The sequence below is a fragment of the Pleurodeles waltl genome, chromosome 5 (assembly GCF_031143425.1).
Source record: "Pleurodeles waltl isolate 20211129_DDA chromosome 5, aPleWal1.hap1.20221129, whole genome shotgun sequence".
In the NCBI taxonomy this organism is placed as follows: domain Eukaryota; kingdom Metazoa; phylum Chordata; class Amphibia; order Caudata; family Salamandridae; genus Pleurodeles; species Pleurodeles waltl.
In genome coordinates, this window is record NC_090444.1 from 1,254,606,166 (window position 1) to 1,254,621,252 (window position 15,087).

A 15,087-nucleotide genomic window follows, 5' to 3' on the forward strand; every position below is an offset into this window, starting at 1 on the left:
CCGCATCAAATTTTCGGCTTTCTTTGTCCGGAGGTGGGGCGTCGCCAGATGTATGGGAATTTGCTCTTTTGCGAGCTGCCCCTACTACTACGGAGTCAGGTGGTAACTGCGAAGTAATAAACACTGGGTCTGTGGGTGGTGGTTTGTATTTCTTATCCACCCTTGGGGTGATGGCTCTTGATTTTACGGGCTCTTCAAAAAAAAAATTGCGTGCCGTAACATCCCTGGTAGCATTGGGAGACATTGATATTGGCTATGTGTAGCCGAGAGGGTGTTAAATAAAAAATCATCCTCTATAGGATCGGAATGCAGTTGGACATTGTGGAAGTCTGCTGCCCTAGCCACCAGTTGCGAGTATGAGGTACTGTCCTCTGGCGGTGACGGCTTTGTGGGGTATGAATCGGGATCATTGTCCGGCACTGGGGTGTCATATAGGTCCCAAGCGTCTTGATCCTGATTATCTTGACTTATGGTAGTTTGCGCTGGTGAGTGCATTTGTGGCGGTGTTTGTGCCGGCGATGCCTGTTGTGGTGGAGAGGGCGGAGGCGTGACTTTTTTAACCACTTTGGCTTGTGGTTGTGCGTCATCCTTGAGAAATCCGATCCTTCTTTTTCTCATTATTGGGAAGGGTTGATATCTTCCCTGTGTCTTGCTGGATGTACAGTCTCTTTTGTGTGTAGTCTGATTCTACACTTTGGAGCTCTTGTCCAAATCTGTGCATCTGGCCACTTATTCCTTGTTCCTCTGTGTAGGATGGAGGTGTGGAACTTTTCGGCGCCGAGAGAGAATCTTTTTTCTGCTTCGGCACCGACAGAATTTTTGTGGCTTTCGGCAGTGTGTCTCGGTGCCGATGTTTTTCGGTGCCGGCATCTTGTTTTTGCCTCTCGGAGCCGCTATCTCGGCTCCGAGGTTGCTCCATGGCGGTCCCTCGACCGGAGTCGGGTGTCTTCGCTATGGGCGTGCCCTTTTTCGGCGCCTTCGACGGCTCGCCGGTTTTATGGGTCGAGCCATGGCCTGTTGGCAGTGGCGTCCCCTGGGCTTTTGTCTTCTCGATGGTTTTTATTTTCGACGTCTTACTCACTGTTTGTTGTTTGACGTCGGAGTCTCCGGATTCTGATTCCGGAACCAAGAATGTTTCCTCTTCGTCGTCGAAACGTTGTTTTGTCGGCGTGGACGCCATTTGTAGACGCCTGGCTCTTCGGTCCCGGAGTGTTTTTCTGGACCGGAAGGCTCGACAGGCCTCACAGGTATCCTCCTTGTGCTCGGGGGACAAGCACAAGTTACAGACCAAGTGCTGATCTGTATAAGGATACTTACTGTGACATTTTGGGCAGAAACGGAATGGGGTCCGTTCCATCGGCTTCGATGTCGCACGCGGTCGGGCCGACCAGGCCCCGATGGGGGATCGAAGCTACCCCAAAGTCTTCCGATGATCGGTGTCGATGTACCCAACTATCCCGATACCGAACGGAACAATACCGACGCTTTCTTCCGAGATTCTGACTAACTTTCTGAACCGAAACACAGAGCGAAAAGGAATACGTCCGAACCCGACAGCGAAAAAAAACAATCTAAGATGGAGTCGACGCCCATGCGCAATGGAGCCGAAGAGGGAGGAGTCCTTCGGTCCCGTGACCAAAAAAAGACTTCTTCGAAGAAAAACAACTTGTAATACTCCGAGCCCAACACCAGGCAGCGGACTGTGCTAAACATGTGTATCTGCAGCAACATATGCCATCGAACTGTTCACTTTCTTAAAGTGGCATTTATACAATGGTAATAAAAAAAATCCACCTACATCAACAAGCAGGAATTCTCACTACCATTCCAAACATACTAAACATGCCCATACTATTCCTCATAGATCAGAAAACAACACTTAGGACTTGAATTGGAAATGCCCTAGCATATGTCTAAGAGAGGAGCAGCACTCACAGTAGTGAGAAATTAATTAAGCCATTTTGTCACTACTAGGGCATGTAGTACATAAAGGTATAGGTCCTTCCTTTTACATAGACAGTACTCTGCCGATAGGGCAAGCTAGGGCCTACCTTTGGGGTGACTTAGGTGTAGCAAAAATGAAGTTTAGGCCTTGGCATGTAGTTTGACTTGCCAAGTCAATGTGGTAGTAAACTGCGCACGCAGGCCCTGTAGTGGCAGGCGTGGGCAGGTTTGAAAGGATACTTCTGTGGGTGGTGCATCTGAGCTGCAGGCCCACTAGTAGCTTTTAATTCATAGGCCCTGGGTATATGGTATACCACTTTACAAGGAATGTACAGGTAAATTAAATAAGCCAAACAAGTGTAAATCAATTATACTAAGTTGTAGGGGAAAGAGCACATGAGCAGTGTAAAAGTGCCCAGAATCCTAAAGCCAACAAAAAGAGGGTCAGAAAAACAGGAGGAGAAAGGCTAAATGTTTAGGGATAACCCTGCAGAAAGGGCCATTTCCAACAACAGGCATTAGAGGAAGCTGTCCTGACCCCTTCGTTTATGGCTCCCCTTTCTTTGGTTGGCAGAGGAGGCCCCAGTGTGTTCTGCCATTTAGTGTGTAGTAGAGCCTCTCTGGCAGGAAGTTCTCTCTCAGGGCCCTATACAAGTGCAATATTTGTCATCCTCCTCCTCCTAAGGTCAACAATTCCAACAGGGTACGAGACTCTGAGGGAGCCTCCAGAAAGGTCAACCAAATTTCACAGGCCATTGCTGCGATTTTGCCGTACTAGAGAAATTGACCCACCCCCAGATTGAAGGTAGTCTAAGTCGGCCATTGTAACAAAATAAGCATCCGGGTACAGGTCTCTCAGGGACACCCCCCACCTCTCCCTTCCCACCAGCTGGTAACAGACATGGAGTTAGCAATCTGAGAAAAGGATCAATAGTGCAAAATGGAATATCGAAGGCAAATGGTGCTCTCCACAACACACACTTAACCATTTGCTCCCACGTTTTGCACACTTGCTTGACTAGGGTGTGTAAATCAGGTGGGACCCTCACACCCATCATCAAGAGCTCAGGAACAGAGACATCCCCACAAGTGCCCCTTAGCAATCTGATTTTGCAGTCATCATCATCAAACCAATGAACCGCAAGCTGTAACTGGGCAGCATATAAATACAGTTCTAGGAACCGCATCTCCAGGCCTCCCTGCACAAAGTGTGCTAAAGTGTAGAAAGGCTCACCAGTTTCCTCCCATTTGCCCATAAAAGCTCAACAATCGGAGTGTCCAATTCCACAAACACCTTCCAGGTGATTTTGTACAAGATGCCCCGAAAGATATATAAACATCGGGGTAGTATAATCATTTTGGCCAGTGCCAACATCCCAATCAGAGATAAGTGCATAGTTTTCCAGATCTTTATGCATGGTTTCAGTCACTCCGTTACTCTCCCTATATTGAGGGCCCTGAACACCGACTCGCCATGAGTAAATCTGATCCCCAAGTATCAGATGCTCTATGTTTCCGAGGGGAGGTCCACCAGGGAGAGTGCCACCAAGGGCCAGCCAGCTAGTCCCCCAATGGGAACAGTTGAGATAACAGCCACACAAGATATTTTGGCCAACTCCACAAGGAGGGCTAACATGATGGGGACCAAGTATTGAGATTGTCTCAGGTACAGGAGGGCGTTATCTGCATATAGGGGGACAACATGTGTATTTATACCCACCAGAACAGCCCAGCCTCTCAATGCAGAGCATAGTATGCAATCCATCAGCTCCATCGCTATTGCAAATAGTAGGAGCAACAACAGGCACCCCCTATCTAGTCCCATGGCAAATGGGGAATTGATGACATCCCCCTTGCCGTCAGTTTTGAAGAGAGCAAATGTACCCATTTTATGAAGGATTCTCCATGCCTACTTTACATAACACTTCCCACAGATATTGCCACGAAATAATCAAAAAACGTATGTATCTTCATGGATCAAGTGAGGCATGTATGGCAAGAGCAGTGTTGCTAAGACTTTGCTAAGGATTTTCACATCGATGTTAAGCATGGATAAGGGACGGTATGAAGTAACCTCCTCCACGTCCCTATCTGGTTTAGGCAGCATAGGGTAGAATCCTCCTCCTGTATGTCTCCGTAAAAACTTCCAAGAGTCGCTCAGCTATGATCCCTGCTCTGTGCTGATAGAACGCTTCTGGCAAGCCATCTCCACCAGGGGTCTTAGCAGTGTTCAGCACCTTCACCACCGCCACAATTTCTTCTTTGGTTAAGTGGCATCCAAGCTGTCTTTCTCTTCCCGGAGTAGAGGTATCATCTCTAGTCCCTCCAAGTACGCATGTCTGGTCTGTGTTCAGCAGGGCGGTAAAGGAGCATTCATTACCTTGCAGATCCATGGTAAAGGTGGAATGCGTGTTTCACCCTGGAGAAGACTGGCCAGCAATTGACTCGCTTTATCTCCCTCCATATGGAGAAGTTGAAGATAGTGCAGGCAAAATTGTCCAAACGTCTCATGTGTCGAATAACTCCTGTTTACATTCCTTCCACTCAACCAGTTTCTGGGGCTGATCTACCATCGTAGTTTCTTGGGTGCCAAATCTCTATTCCAGCGTATCCAAGGACTTGGCTAGTTGTTGCCTCACCCCATATATGACCTTTAGGCATTCCCCACGTAACATCACTTTAATAGCGTCCCACTAAACTGCTCTTGTAGATGCAGTACCCCATCAAAATAGTTGTCTACCATCGTTCGTACTGCTCCATTAAAGACCGGGTCAGTCAGGGCCTCGGCTCTCATCCACCACAGGAGTACCCTAGGAGTCTCTCTAGACATTCTGAGTGAGACCAATAAAGAGGAACGATCTGATACATAACGACCCAGGTAACTAACGGTCTCCACGCACTGCTTCAGAGCACTAGACAACATATAGTGATCTAGGCAACTGTATGTCCCAGTAGCAGGCACACAACAGGAGTACGCCTTAGTAGGCAGACCATACCTTCCAAACGTCCTGTAAGTCTGCGCTCAACATGTCTATTATCACACCAGTCATTGCTGGCTTGGCATCCAATTTGACCATCTAGCACACAAATGATATCCCCTGCAAAAAGGACCTCTAAACCAAATAGTCTGCATCCAAGGTCATAATCCTTCCGAAAAAATGCCCCTCACCCGCGTTAAGACGAATACGCATTTACAGTACTCCAACTACATGGAACAAGGCCACCGCCCACTATGACCATCCCACCAGCAACTAATCAATCAATTGCCTATTAACTAACGCAATGCAAAAACTTATAACTGATGCAATTCATACCCAAAGCCCCCTGCCCCCAAGTAGATAGTATCATGCAGTTCTCGTATATCCAGTATTGCGCTTAGACAAGTATTAAGCAGGCACAGGAAGACTCCCGAAGACCCCAACTCCCCCCTCAAAACAATAGTAGAGCTTGGGCCTACAGCAGTGGCCCCAGATAGTCATAACACTCATTATGTGGTCAATGTTAGTAATCAGTCTCTACTATTACTGCAATATTCAGCACCTTCCCTGGGCTCTGAACCGAGTCCCCAGTGTACAGAATAAAATCCGATGTCTTCAGGGTTTGGTCTGGGCACACAAGTATCATCCCTTCCTGCTGGCAGCTGGAGCTGCGACCAGGGCCTGCCAAGGCCTTTCAAGACCTTGTGCTCCTAAGGGGGGGGGGGGGGGGGGGGGGGGGGGGAATGCTGTCGACACCACCTGAACCAAAGGCAGATTGCAGACGCGGGGTGCATGGCCCAAGGAGTCTAGCCACTAATTCGCCTCATGTTGAACTCTCATCTTCGCAGGGGACAGGAGACTGTTGAATGCCAAGGTCATATAGATGCATTTTAGTAACCATATGGTCTCTGCAAAGTTCCTGAACTCTCTGGGAATATCTTAATATTCATGCCCTTCGAATGGGGGGGGGGGGTGGCGCACGGGCTATCGGACTCTCACATGTTGCAGTATGGCATCCCTATCACAAAATTAAATAGGCAAGCAATACTGGCATGAAGCAGCACTCCCGGCACCAGTGCACAATGGGTGTGCTCAATAGCACTTGTGTTTTTGAACCATGGCGATCCATTACTCAAAACATTTTTGCCCCTCTGCTTGCTCAGGAAAACCCACAAACCGGAGGTTATTCTTCCTTACACAGCCCTCCGCGTCCTACACCCTATCATCCAGACGGGCTGTGAGTGCCTGAAGTTCCAAGACTGCTTTCCTCAGGGAGCACACTTCAAGTTGCAGTTGTGCGACCTGACATCCTGCCTTTGTTATTTTACTGAAATCGGCTCATAGTAGGCCCACTTCAATTGCTGTGTCGATCCTTGGCACAATCCTCAAGACCTCCTTGATTACTACAATTAGATGAGCCATAGCTGGAGCTGACGTCTCCCCAGGTGGAAGCTGTAGGGGTGGCTCTCCCCTCCCGACTGCTCCATCTTGTGGCTCGGAGTGAGCATAATTGACTATTTTATTTGTCTGCAAAGTCTTGGTATGGTTATCTTTCACCATATTAACCATTCAGTATAAACAGGCAAGAAGCCGTGGTCTCCATGGGCAGGCCACCTGGCAGTCACTGTGTGAGCCAATCCAAGCCCCAGGACCTAACTGACCGACTGCCTTCACCCGCAAGCACATCAATTGTTCAAGCGGAGTTAAGATTTGGGGACCCTACAGTGGGAAGCAGTCTAAAATGCACCAGAGCAACTCAGGGCCCACAATATGGCATTCATGTACTCACTGGATTCCTTGGCTTGTAGATCTCGAACCATGGAAGGAAAGGCTCCCATCAGAGACACCAGCCAACGCACGTTAGTAGTCCCACGGTGTAGGAAAGTGCCATCTTTCTAGCATAGTTATCCCCACTTTTTGCATGATATCAGTTTGTTTAGACTGTAGTTCACTGGGATTCTGCTAATCAAGACCCCCAGTGTCTGTGCTCTCTCTCCTCTAAATTTGGTTGCTTACAAACTTTTTACACCCACAACTGGCATACAGGTGTACCTATGTAAGTCCTAAGTATATGATACTTAGATACCCAGAGCACTGGTACACCAGGGGTCCCCCATGGGCTGCAGCATGTATTGTGCCACCCATGAGGGCCCATGCAAACTGAGTCAGCAGGACTGCCATTGCAGCGTGCGAGAAATAGTGTATGCACCCTTTCATCACAGATACAGGGCTTGACTTAGATATTTTAAGTCACTCTGGTAAGCCCTTTGTCCAAGTGCAGGGTGCATGTCCCAAAGTGTGAGGGTAACCCTGTGTGGGCAGGGTGTCCCTACAGACCCCAGGGTTCATTTCCTAGACCGTCTTTGCTGTTTGTTGCTGAGGAGCCTCTCGTGCTACAAACTGAAGTGTTCTTTCTTTTGACAGGTGGAAGGGTACTGATCTTCCCTGTCCCCTGCTGAATAAAAATACGCTTTTGCGTGTGATCCACTTCAGTGGATTGCAGTTCTTGTTCGAATCTGTGTCTTTTCATTTGTGAAGACATAGAAAGTTCTTCAGTATAGGAGCCTGAAACTGGGTCTGTTGGTGCTTTTTTCGGCTCCGAAAACCCTGTTGTTTGTTTTTTCGGCTCCGAGGTAACCTTCCTTTTCTTTTGTGCCGAAAAATCTTGGCCTCTATGGTCTTCGGCGCCACTGTCTCGGCGTCGATCCGTGTCGACACCGAACTCTCGGTGTCGCTGCTTCTCTTTAGCACTCTCTCGGTCCCGAGGAGGCTGCGTGCCGGTGTTTCGACCGGAGTCGGACGATCTCGACACTGAATGGGCCTTTTTCGGTGCCGATTGTTGGTCACCGTGAATTTGGGTGGAGCCATGGCCGGTTGGCAGTGGCGTCCCCTGGGCCTTTTTGCCTTTTTTAATTTCTGATCTCGACGTCTTACTCACAGTTTTTGTATTGTCGAGTTCGTCAGAGTCTGAATCCTGGATGGAAAAGGATTCCTCCTGTTCCTCTTCTGTCTCGAACTGTCGATGCTCCTTTGGCGTGGACGCCATTTGCAGTCTTCTCGCTCGACGGTCGCGCAGAGTTTTTCGGGACCGGAACGCCCGACAGGCCTCACAGGATTCTTCGCTGTGCTCGGGTGACAGGCACAGGTTACAGACCGAGTGTTGGTCCGTATAGGGATATTTGTTGTGGCATTCAGGGCAGAATCGAAACGGGGTCCGTTCCATGGGCGTTGTTCTCCACGCGGTCGGGCCGACTAGGCCCCGACGGTGTGCCGAAATCTACCCCGAAGGGCACCGAAGCGCTTCGATGTTCAATGCGTCGTCGTATGTGTTTATCTCGAACCGGATCGCAACGATACCGTCTAAAATCTTCCGTTTTCAGCTATCTTTCCGTTCCGAAACTCGGAGCGACAGGAACACGTCCGAACCCGATGGCGGAAAGAAAACAATCGAAGATGGAGTCGACGCCCATGCGCAATGAGCACAGAAGGAGGAGTCACTCGGTCCAGTGACTCGAAAACACTTCTTCGAAGAAAAACAACTTGTAACACTCCGACCCAACACCAGATGGCGAGCTATGCAGACCATGTGTATCTACAGCGACAGATGCCATCGAACAAGATATTTCTTGGTCATAACAAACTAAAATAACAGTCAGATGCAGGCCCTTAATCACACAATGAAGCATCAACATTAAGAAAACAATAGTCAACACACATTACACAGCAACAAAGTTCATTAGCTGATACAATAGCTCAGTATGCTAAAAGCCTGCTGCAGAAAAGCAAAGGCAGCATACACATTTAAATTACTTAAGAACTGTCCTTTCTTTAAAGGCTGATAAAAAGGTAAATATTACAATTGTTTTAAGATAATAGCACAAAAAAAGATTCTGTGTCAAGAGTTTTGAAAAAGAGCTACACAACTCGCAAATTATTTTCAAAAAAAATCAAACTCTCTTAAGACATGGTGATGAATTATCAGGTCTCATGCATTTTTGCAGAAAACTACGTCAGTACCTTTTTCCTGGAAATATTCAATTTGCTCCCAATACTTTCTGCCATTTTCAGACGGCTTGCTTGATTTGACAGCATTGCAGTGAAGCAATCCAATGCCTAAAGGGTGCAAAAAAAGAATTTAGGGTCACTAATACCGGTCTGTAAATCTTTTCATAACTTGGTATTGCCACCTTGACAGGGACTAAAACAGCATCTCCTTTTTTGAGAACAGTAGATACTGTTGATGTCACCTAAATGAAAGCATACAAAGGATCATTTTCTCAGAAAAGGGACACAGTTTCTACTAGTACTATTTTCCTGTAATTCAGGAACATATCACATGAAGTTAGAACAATAATATTAAGGTTGATTCTTTATTGAATGTTTCTTTATTTTTTCCTCACAGAACACCTGCCTTAAACACCACACTGGAACTTCATCTATGAAATTAACATTTATCCACCTACAGACAAGTCTTGTCAGACCTGCAAACAACTGGATAGACTGAAGACAGAAGGAAGTACAAAGGTGATAGAATGATAGTGAAAATTATATTTCATTATACTCAGTCCAGCGTGCAACGAATAGTCAGAGGTACTGTGGGCGCAAGAGATAAGAGGGACGGTTTTTCTCACTAGAGGGACAGTAAAGAGCAAAACTGTGCTATTAGGGGTTATCTGGAAAAGAAAATGGTTACTTACTTGTATAAGTAGCTTTTAGGTTGAAGAACAAGTTGTGCATCATCCAGCCATCTAGTGGGGAGACTGGGGTTGTTTTTTGTATTTCTGTTTTTAATTCCTTTGGCAGCAACAACCATTTGTTGTCCTGTCCATCCCTCTGTGATGTCAAATTGTCTGCCACTGAACCCTCACCGCAAGTTTGCCATGTTTAGAGTAGCCCCCCCGTGGCTCTTCTCTTAGTTATGCTTGCTATTTCTTTTTTATTTTTTCTATACACATTTTGTCTTTAAAAAAACATCCTCATTCCTGGGGCAGCGGGTTGCACGTAAATCCTGAAAATTCTTTAAGCTACAAAAGTACTCCTACAGGTAGGTAACCATTTAGTTTCGCAGAATGAACCTTCTGTGTATTTAAATGCTGTGCTACGATTATGTAGCTTCACTCTCCCCTCTGGTGGGTTGAAATTAGTGTTTGCACACTCCAGTTTTACTAACTTTTTTTTCCACCTGTGATTCTTTGTTAGCTCGGATACCCACACAAAAATATTTTGTGAAGTTGTGTACAGACGACCATCTGGCTACCATGCCAATGTTATTTATAAAGACATTTATAGTCAAGTATTGTCTCCTTCCTTGTCCACTACACTCCCAGTTTCTGTACCAGCACTACTACTACAATCTTAGCATGCCTGGATTGTATCTACTATCCATCTTGCAATGGTCCCCTTGGTGACCAGCGAGCCCTTTTTCTTGCAGGTGCAAAGGAGAAAAAAACACTTGGTTTCCCATCCTGATTTGGCTTCTTTCTTGCAGGTAATGCTTCACTCCAACATCCAGCCAGTGAAGGGCTCTTTCTGCATATGATCTTAGGTTAAGAAAAACTCCTGGCAGCTGTGTACCTTGAAAGACATGGAAATGACCTTTGGCAGAAACTGTGGGTTTATCCTCATATTCACTCTGTGCTTACGTATCTGCAAGTTAAGTTATTGTATTAAGAGTGCTATAAGCTTACTAATTCTCCATAAGGACGTAATGGCACAGAAAAGCAGTTTTGCATGTTAGAGATGTGATCCCCACCTTAGGAATAGGCTTCAAAAGGAGACTTCATGAAAAGCGTAAGCACAAGGTTTAGGTTTCACTGGGATGTGCGTACCAACCTTGGTGGAGCCACCCTCTTTGCCCCTTCTAGACATCTCTTGATCGCCAACATGACGAAACTTCTTCCTATAATGCCTGTTGTGTAGGTTGAGAAATGTACTTTAAGTGAGGCATATGAAAGGCCCTCATCTAGCAGATGAGTAAGGTATTAAACTACTGTAGCATCCTGAGTCCCACTGTCCCAAAGTTCTACCTTGTTGTGTCAGTATATAGATCTGATGATATTTTGTGTAGCATTTTCGCACGGTAAGCCTTGTGTCTTCTCATACGGCGTTGATGGCCCTCTGTCAATGCCACAGATATCTAGGCTACCAGGAACCATGCTGCTAGTCAGAGGGTTGCTTCCCTCTGTCTCGTGACTTCTCCATCATATCTGAGCACCTTGTTTGTCTTGCCCCTTTGAGGTGCTATCAGGATCTTTGTCATGGTCACTTGGCTGCACCTGTACCATCTGCACATTTCGCTGACCAGTGAATCAACAGAGCATTCCTCAGCAACTACTTGTGTGAGTTACCTAGATGCAAACATTTGATATTTTAACCCTTTATTGTCAGTACATCTATCTGCAGTTTGCCCGACGTTTAGAAATTCTATCCAATATTTGTTGATCTAGTTACTATTCATGTGAGATGCTTGCTTGTCTGCTTAGCTTATCCGTATCTTTACAAAAAACCCTTTCTGAGCGTCATAGAGCAAGCAGGAGTTACTTGACCCAAACATGGGTGTGGTGGCCTTTTACTCCTGACCTAATATAGGTAAAAGTAAGTGAGCCAGGTATTACCTCTTGAGCACTTGACTCTGTGGTAGCATGGGCCAAGCAACCTAGGCTTCAATGGGGGTGGATCAGGGCTGAGTAGATGCAAGATGCTCACAGAAAGACAACTCAAATTACGCTCAGTAACCAATAATTATATGCCCAAAAATATACTTTTTTATATATATATATATATTTTTTTTTTTTTTTTTTTTTTTTAAGTACAATTTATATACGCCCAGAAAGTCCAATATAGAACACAAATAATACAGTCTTCATAAGGCCAGATTTCTAGCCTTGGCCAGGTACGTCTCTGAATCACACTTACTTATCTAAGGTTGGTTATTGTAGCCCATTTTGAGTGAGTTGATCATTCAGGTTAGGCCACGCTAGAAAGCACCACTCTAAAAAGTCGATTTATCTCAGTGCACCGACTCTTTCAGTCAGTGCAAGATTCCTCCCCCGGCCCCCCCAACGGTGTGATGGCCCAGCACCGTACTCGTTCTCACTTGCAGCTGCAGTTCAGTGGTCTAGGGCACACATATCAATGGCCTGAGGGAGAGCAGTAGTCTGGATGCTGCGATGCGGCGGCAGGCATCGATGAAGCTTCTCCAATTGTGCGTTAAGTCTTTCTGAATCTGGTGGCCAGTCTTGGGTGTTTGTGGTTCTAGCAACTGAATTAGTGCTTTTCTTCTGTGGGTCATAACCTTCTATGCAGCACTAGCGCACACTTCCAGGCAGACAGCCCTCTCTTCACCAGGGTCCCATCTCCTAGCAAGAGAGGTTGCCAACAACCCACTTGGAGCGCCAGTCCCTTTGGGTCAAAACACTGCATGGAGGCGACGGCCCTCTGCCTTATAACAGAGCTGTACCATGGCAATGACCCTAATCTTCACCAAGGCCACCAACCTGGTATGCAAGGGTCATGGAACAGCGCACTGCAGGAGATGGACCCTTCCAGTCACTACACTAGATTGGCGACTGTCTGCTTCTCCACAACAGCGCTGTACCAGGGCAATGGACCTTATCTAAACCACAGACATCACCTGGCAGTGGAGTTCATTAACATCAGCACTCCGGTGGACGGCCTGACTGGTGTGATGGTGCTCAGTTCAGACCTAGTATCTTACACACTGATCAGAGATTCACTTGACAGGATCTCCACTGGACCTCGCTTCCTCCAGAGGCTCACCTCCTCCTCATAGTGTCATCTGGTCTGGCAGGAAGGCAGATGCTGGTGTCCAGGCTCCAGAACACAAGGTGTTATATCTCCTGTATGATGTTTCCTCACCCTGCTGGGAGACTTGAAGACCTCAGCCCCCAGTCGTGGTTGCAACAGGCAGAGTTCAGGCTGAGCTGCCCAACGCTGATATACTACTCCATTATGACAATCTTGGCAAGCTGAAGCTCGGCTTTTTATAATCTATTTCCAGATACAGATGTAATTCAATGTCTGAGTCTTTAAAGTTTATAATCTGGGGGCTGCCTGCATTGAAGTTCCCACACCTAGGTTCTGGCCTTTGTCCAGGAAGCAGTCTGTCACAGCAGAAATGACTCCAAACCTGCCAGCTCCACACACAGGTTAAAGAATTGACTAAAGGTCTGCATCTGGATGTCCGAGTAACTGATATACGCATACCAAAAGGTTATTGAGGCCCCAAGCTCTATTCTTTAGGATTCCCTTATCAGACCCATTCCCTTCCTGAGATCTGCCCAGGACTCACTGACCTTTACATTATCAAGGCAGAAGAGTACCTGGCTCTCCCTTGCTCCAGTGTGTATCCTGCCCAGCTCTCAGGAATGTTGACGGTCCCCATATCTGTCTAGAATGGCTCATCCAGCTCAACTTGCTTCTCTGACGCCCTGGGTTTTCAATATGCAACCTACAGGCTACCATGTACTTTACCTAACACAGGACACATGCATCACAACACTCACTCATATGCACAAGCACAGCATTACATATGAACATGAAGTAGGGTAAGGGTGCAATCACTGAGACCGACTTAAGTCATACCATATATAGGAAATGGCCCTTGTTGCATTTACACACCAGCCCCCCACCCACGCACTCCCCAAAACTGTTTGCCTGATATTGAGGCTGACTTGACAGTCTGTGCTGGGACCCTGCTAACCAGGCCCCAGCACCAGTGTTCTTTCACAAAAAATTTACCATTGTTTCCATACCTGCCACACAGATAAGTCCCTTGTAAAAGGTACCAGTGGTACCAAGGGCCCTGTGACCAGGGAAGGTCCCTAGGGCTGCAGCATGTGTTGTGCCACCCTAAGGGACCCCTCGCCTAACACATGAACACTGCCGTTGCACATTGTGTGTGTTGATGTGAAGAAAAAGGCAAAGTCGACATGGCATCCCCCTCAGGGTGCCAAGCACACAAAACACTGCCTGTGGCATAGGTAAGTCACCCCTCTAGCAGGCCTTACAGCCCAAAGGCAGGGTGCAGTATACCACAGGTAAGGGCATAGCTGCATGAGCAATATGCCCCTACAGTGTCTAAGTCCATTCTTAGACATTTTAAGTACAGTGTGGCCATATTAAGTATATGGTTTGGCAGTTTGTCAAAACTAACTCCACAGTTCCAGAATGGCTACACTGAATACTGGGAAGTTTAGTATCAAACATCTCAGAATAATAAACTCTCACTGATGCCAGTGTTGAATTAATTAAAAAATGCACAGCGGGCATCTTAGAGATGCTCCCTGTATTTTACCCAATACTTCAGTGCAGGACTGACTGGTCTGTGCCAGCCTGCCACAGAGACTAGTTTCTGACCCACTGGGGTAAGAGCCTTTGTGCTCTCTGGGGCCAGAAACAAACCCCTGCGCTGAGTGGAGGTGCTTCACACCTCCCCCTGTGGGATGTGTCTGTCAGAATGGTACTGAAGGGGTTGCTTGTTTGAAAGGTCTGCCCACTGTAATGTTCTTCTTGTTCCATGACTACGTCTCTCTATGTACCTTCTGTGAGAACCAGAGACTAGATCTTGCTGTTGGTCGGCAGGCTCTTGGTCCTGGAACATGGTTAATGGGTCAGTTCCAAGTTCTTTGTCAAAGACAGAATGCACTGAATGGCTATAGGAGACAAGGCAAGAATATGACCCATATCTGAGTCAATATAAATTGCCACTTGCCTGGTTATCAGTCTGATCCTATTCTGCATGCTGAGTATACGGTGTACTCCGAGTCGAGGCCTTGCTTGACTTAAAGGTCAACCTCTGTGCCAAAGACTGGCCACTTTCCACTTGTCTTAGAGTCCTCTGGAATCAGAGATATTCTCACACTCAAAAGGTGACGGAAGAAAGGCTTGCAAAAAGTCTACCACCTGCAATTGCGCAGGACAGAATTATGACTCATCACATTCCAAGACTAAATTGTCTAGCACTGTGGGCCGAGCAGACTGCTAGGCCTTCCTACTGGAAGGCTGATCAGTCCAGGCAAGCTGCTCTTGGGCTATTTCTTGTTATGGAAAGTGCCTCTTTTTGACATGGTTACCTATCCCCACCCCTATCCCCCCCCAACCCCCCCAGCACACTTTTTGCACTTGGTTTCTGATGTAATTTTGA

General features: G+C 46.9%; 1 protein-coding gene across 1 annotated transcript in view; it reads right to left on the bottom strand.

Moving 5' to 3' along the window:
• MDN1 (midasin AAA ATPase 1) overlaps positions 1-15,087 on the bottom strand; it is a 1,740,009-nt gene that overhangs the window by 1,529,485 nt on the left and 195,437 nt on the right. The window contains exon 12 of the mRNA XM_069235499.1: positions 8,940-9,035. Coding sequence (XP_069091600.1) covers positions 8,940-9,035 — 96 coding nt within the window. The remainder of the gene's footprint in view (positions 1-8,939; positions 9,036-15,087) is intronic.